Here is a 6,282-nt window from a genome sequence, read left to right as displayed (position 1 = left end):
TCTTTCCCTCTTTGCTTCATGCTGTACTTACTGATCTAATTCTGAACTTCCCAGTATCTAGTTGCCAAATGTCTAATGACATCCCTTGCAGGATAGGGGCTTGTTGGCAGAGAGCAAGTACTGTTCTTCCCAAACCAGTTGTAAAAGGATTCTCATGAACTTTTACATTTTGTGAAGGTAGCTGCTGAATCTTGTTTTCTACTTATTGTTACCTGACAAGATGAAGCTTTGTCATGTTCCTTTGCAGCTCCCACAATGTAGTAGAGGAGTAGAGCGGAACTTCAAAGTCTTGCTTTTATCAAGCAGACTTTCAAATGCTGCATATGCTTAATTGTTCTGACTTCAGTGCTGTCTTTTTTTCTTCTTGCTGCATTGGTGAACCAGTGGGACATGGACTAATTATACTTTTCAGGGACAGTGGACAATGATTATGGATTATTGGATATGTTCCACTGTTTCTAGGAGCTTCCACATAACTTGAATGTTTACTCTTGGCTTTAGCTTGCCAAGCTCTTCTCCTCTAAGCAGAGCGTTTTGTTTAATAGAGCTTTGGTTATCAAGAGTAGGAGTATAGCAAGGCTTTTGGTGAATGAACAGAGCTTTTGAGCAGAGGCTTATTTGTGCTGCTATTGCAGAAAGAACAGTATTAAATGGCTGAACGAGAATATCCCCAAGGAAATGGTGCGATGTAGGATTTCAGAAAGCCATAGAATTTTTAGGCCCAGTACCTTAATGGTAATATTGTGTAATTTTGTGGTGAGTTGGGATGTTTCTTCATGTATTATCTATGAAAGCAAAGCAGTCAGTAATTCTGTTAAAATGAAGCTTAAGGTGTATCATGAAACTTGGGCAGTAGCATTTTCTGAATCAGCTCTGCAAGTCTGATCTGTGTATGGAGTAGTTAGAGAGGTGTCTTGAAATATGTGCTCTTTGGGATATTAAATTCAAATTTATCAAAGCATATATTGTTCTGAATTTTTGCTTGTTCTGAAAATAACTTCCCTGTTTTTTCCTTCTCAAATGGTAAATTTGTGTTAGAAAACTAAGAAGAAAACTTAATGCTTCATAGAGCAACTGGTTGCTTAAAGCTTGGTTTTGTGCAGATTAATGTGCAAAAAGGCAGTAAAGGGCATTTTTTTTTTTTTGCTATGTCCTGCAAGTAATGGCTGGGGAAGAGTCAGCACATGCTGTGAGTAACTGTGTGCTCATTTGTTCAGGTGTCCTGCCAAGGCAGCTGTCAGGCCAGACAGAACATAGAGCTGAAACTTATGCTGAAGTATTGGCAACTAGCGTTGACAATCTGATTTTTCTATCTTTACACTATAATTTTTTTTGTTAGCATTTATCTTTTAGTATCTCAAATGCTGTCAAATTCAGATAGAGGATTTAAAAGCTGTGGTTAGTGGGGAACAATCAGGGTACCAAAGATGTAAATTCTGAGTGATCATTCACCAACATAATTCACCAGCAACTTGTATGGCATAAATTTCCTTGATCTTTGTCATAAGAGTAAATTTTAAATAGCTTTGAAATGCAAAATGTGATGGTGGCCAGATCAGTAAAAATATTCACATTTCTCACAGCAAACTTTTCTTTGCACAAGATTCACTACTGTTAGTGACTTATTTTAAGACTATGGAAAGGTAACTATTTCAAAAACCAATTGTATGATGTTGCAAGTTCTGTCTCCAACAATATTTTTTATTTTTAATTCTAATTTGGATTTCATCCTATGGTATTGCACAGTGCACTGGTATTTTTTTTTTAGATAGCTGAAAAATTGTCTATTATGGCTCACTTGAAGCGTAATCAATGCCGTATTGTGGATCACTGTCAAGTCAGATGATAATAACAAAAGTAGAGCTAGAAAGAGCATACAGGTCACAGCAAACAAGGGAAGACAACAGGCCTTTTATTGTGTTCTGAATGCTTGCTTGGAATGGCTGCTGATGTTCAAAGCGTTGTGTGGTATTTCATACAGAAATAGACAAAATGGTGCCTTTTAATAGTTTCTTGTGTGGTATTAAAGCTTTAACATTTGGCTTTCTAAAGGACTTGTCTACATTTAAGACTTCTAAGAAATTGCACTTTATCTGAGAACTCTTTAGGTAAAGAAACTTATGTGAAATTGAATTTGCATCTCTTGTGTGGTAAAGTAAATGTTTTAACTTGTATTTGTGTAGCTACTGTTGTCAAACTCTCTTAAAATGATAACTTCTTGCTGAAGCATGTGTGGCTGAGTCGAGGTTATTTTGCTTGGTGGTTGTGTGTTGCCCGTTAGTAATGCTGTTCTCTCTGCTACCAGTAACAGAGAACCAATAAAGAGTGCCTGGCAGGTTTAATTAAATACGTTATAACAGTGACTTAAGGCATATTTCAGTTGTTACTGCTTTTGTGTTAAGTATTAGGAGAAATTAGTTGTTCCAGGAAATGCTTTTGGAAGCCTGCTTTCTGAAGGTTTGCGAAAATTGCAATGCAGGAACGTATGCCTTTCAGAAGCTTGCATTGCTTTAAACCAACAGTGTTTGGAACAGCAATAGCTGTGTAGCTGGTAGATGATCTAAAGTCACACAGGACCTTGTTTTCTGATTTCTCCTAGAAATTGCCTGTAGTGGTCAGGATGGTTTGAGACTGACATGGAGTTGGGTGTGGGGTTTTTTCTTTCCCCCTTCCTCTGAATGCTTAGGCACTTGAGGGTGAAGATGAAGCAGAAAACTGGGAGGGAGAAAGGTTAAAAACTGGATTGTGGTTTGACAACTGCTGTGAGATGACCTCAGTATGGGTTTTAATGGTACTAGTGACACGCCAATTGTGATGAGTTTCTTTGTGACTTGCTTTGGGTGGTAGGCGAAGGGGGAGTAATTTAATGGCCTGATGTGGGTGGGGAGAAGGACCTCCTTCATTCACTGGTACAGTTCAGGCTGGATGAAAACTGATATTCTTGGTACAGCCCTGAGTGTTACTCTGCTAGGTGTGGGATCAAGTAGGGGCTGTTCCAACCCTTGTTTTTCTGCTTGTCTGAAATTAGGCACAACTTTTTTTTTTATTCAGTGTTTCCTGATGGTCCTCTCAATACTGGAAGATATATACTATGAAGTATTAAATACCTTCAGTTTCATCTACTGCCATACTGCAAACAATGACTGTTTAAATTTACTAACTCAAATCAGTGCATTGAACTTAACCCTTTTGTGGAGTACAGTTGCTGAGTAAATGCTGAATAGCTGACTTTATTTGAAGTAGGAGCTGCTGATCTTATTTTTAGACGAGCATTTAAATTGCTAATTTAGAGCTATCCTTTGATCATTAGATCTGTTTCCCATTGTTATTGTTTGTCTCTGTCCAGTAGATGACAATAAGAACTGTGGAGCGTTGGATGTGCAAGCAGGCTATATAAAATTGAGACATCAAGTATGAATTACATATTTATGCTGTCTGTCTAATCTGTTTTATCCTGAGCAGTCTTTGAAATGACCTGTAAGATCTATCACAGTTGATAAATAGCACTCCCAAAGATGCTAAGTTGCTATAATTTTGGTAAAGTTAGCTGGCAAGGTAAGGAGGAAGAAATGCCCCCCAATAAGTGCCTCTCTGGGGAGGATTATGTAGTGGAAGTATCACAGCTTCTACTTTTATTTGCCAAACTTTCAGAGCAATCAGTTTATGCAGCTCCTGCTTGTTAGAGCACGTGCTTTCTCTGAAGGTCGTGGGGGACAGTTCTGAAAACCCGACACTCTTGCACGGATAGAGGGCAATGCTTGTAGGAGGGATGGTCAGGATTATTTCAGAAAGGGTGTGGGAGGCAAGTGTATACATCACAAAAACAAAGCTCTCTTGACTCCTCTTCTCTGGAAGAAGCCTGTTCTAAAATGGCACATTCTGTTTTTAGAGGGCAGCTAATGTTCGGTATACTGTTTGGGTGTGTATTCAGGTTACTTGCAGAGTAGTCTTAAGTGCTTAAAGAAAATGCTTAAGTTTTGAGTGTGACAACTCCTGTGTCTTGTTTAGGTTGAGAACATTCACCTTTCCTCTTGTTTCGGTCAGGAATTGAAGCTGAATGTGCTTAGAACTTCGCAATTGGTTCAACTTCTGCTCGCTCGCAACTACAATTAGAAAATTGCAGAGCAAGAGTACTCTCCCCTCTTCTCCCATACCCTCACTCAAATTAAACGTGTATGATACCATAGAAACTGTATGAATCCCCTGTAAGAACGGCTGTTTTTAAAAATTCCTATACTCAAATAGTAATTGTAAGTATAAATACTAAACCTCTGATCCTTTAAAAGCTACCATCTGGGGCGTCTGGAATATGAAATCCGTTGAAACGGTTTAAACCCTGAAGTACAGGTAAAGGAATGTGTAGAATTAGGTGAAGGAGAAGAGGCTTAAAGATCACAAGTAGAAATCAGGTGCTTTGCCCCTTCATGACTACATGCTACAAATATTTTGTAAAAACAGTATTTGATGGTGAAGTTGCATGCTAGGATTTGCTTGCCCTGGTGTGACAGATGGTCTTTCAACTTTAAGTATTTAGACCCGTACATGGAGCACCAGTCCATTGTGAAACCAGCTCAGGCTGAAACAAAAAATGTGCAACCACGTGCTTTTTAATGGTTTGGTGTATTAACAATTGCAAACTTAAATAGGTTTTGAATTAACATATTTTCTCTGATTAATCTGTGATTGTTTTTTTTACAAGGTGTGCAAACAGATTTGGCTAGGCCTATTTGATGATAGATCATCAGCAATTCCAGACTTCAGGGATCCACAGAAAGTAAAGGAATTTTTACAGGAAAAATATGAAAAGAAAAGATGGTAAGATGGCTTTACAATTACAAAGATTGCCTCTATGACAAGCAGTGAAGATGGACTTTTATCCTCATGTTCTTGAGTATGCTTTCCTTCTTGTGTGCTCTCTGGACTAGATCACACAGCTCTGTAAAGTGAAATGATTTCTGGACTTTATTCAGAGTTCCTACAGCAAGCAGAGAAGACAAACTATTTCAAGGAGTTTCTCGGTGTGTAGTTCATATTGATGGAATGGAAATGCCTTAAGGGGGTGTCAACAACAGTAAAGTAAGGGTTTTGCAGGCTTTTATTAGGAGGTGGAAGACACGTGGTTTGTTTAAAACAAGTGCTATAAAATATTGATGACTTGGAATTCTATCCCTTTTAAAAAAAATATCTGGCATATTTAAATTATGTGTATTTTGCAAGGCTATAAAATATTGATGACTTGGAATTCTACCCCTTTTTAAAAAAATATCTGCATATTTAAATTATGTGTATTTTGCAAACTACTGATAGAACTTGTTGCAGGGTCAGTGGTTAAAATAGGAATGCTGAGATCTACCAGTTCTCATGCTTGAGTCTTATGAATGTTGAGCAGAAGTTTTCATGTTCAAGTTGTAAAAACCATTGCTCTTTTTGAATGTAGGTATGTACCTCCAGAGCAAGCAAAGGTGGTGGCATCAGTCCATGCATCCATATCGGGGTCTTCTGCTAGTAGTACAAGCAGCACACCTGAGGTGAAGCCGCTCAAATCTCTCCTGGGAGAAGCTGCACCCACACTGCACTTAAACAAGGGCACACCTAGCCAAGTGAGTAGTGACAGAGCTGAAGAGCACAAAACTGTTCTGCGGTACTTTTTTAGTGGCGCAAGAATTCTTGCAATGGCAACTGTTACCCAATAATATGATCACTAAAGACAACTTTATTTTATGTATTTTGTTGAAGTATACAGGTGTTTGCAGATCAGGTTCTAAGTTGAGCTTGTATCTATTGACCAATTTGATTTTTCTTTTAAATGGTTATTTTCATAAGCAGAATTTTCTAGTGCGATTGACCAGTTATTATTCTCTTTTGCATAAATGTCTAGTCTAAAGTTTGAACTTAACAAACATGAAAATATATCACACTTCTTTATTTGAAAATGATAAAATGGCTGATGCTGTTAACCATGAGATTAGTAGTGAATATGTGAATGAAAAGCATGCACCTTCATGATTACTTCCTATGCATTCTGTAACTGTCTTATCAAGTGGCTTTCAAGCACCTTCATGATTACTTCCTATGCATTCTTATAACTGTCTTATCAAGTGGCTTTCAGGGAGTGTCTGTATGCTGTTATGTACAGCCAAACAACACTATGTGCTTAGAGCTTGAGGGAAGACAGGTTTTTTGAAAAACTTGTATCTTTAGAATACAGACAACTCTTGAATGGACCTCTTGAGACTCAGAGAAGTTTGCAGCTTGCAGCCTTGCTGTGAAATTCTTCAATTT

General features: G+C 38.0%; 1 protein-coding gene across 1 annotated transcript in view; it reads left to right on the top strand.

Annotated features, from left to right (window-relative positions):
- Nucleotides 1-6,282, top strand: part of LOC104469366 (arf-GAP domain and FG repeat-containing protein 1) — a gene marked incomplete at both ends in the record, with an annotated part of 12,608 nt that overhangs the window by 5,753 nt on the left and 573 nt on the right. The window contains 2 exons of the mRNA XM_010083839.1: nt 4,700-4,815; nt 5,438-5,600. Coding sequence (XP_010082141.1) covers nt 4,700-4,815; nt 5,438-5,600 — 279 coding nt within the window. The remainder of the gene's footprint in view (nt 1-4,699; nt 4,816-5,437; nt 5,601-6,282) is intronic.

This window comes from Pterocles gutturalis, unplaced genomic scaffold, assembly GCF_000699245.1.
Source record: "Pterocles gutturalis isolate BGI_N339 unplaced genomic scaffold, ASM69924v1 scaffold11670, whole genome shotgun sequence".
Lineage (NCBI taxonomy): Eukaryota > Metazoa > Chordata > Aves > Pterocliformes > Pteroclidae > Pterocles > Pterocles gutturalis.
The sequence above is the reverse complement of the archived record's forward strand: the minus strand, read 5'-3'. Positions and strand labels throughout refer to the sequence as shown.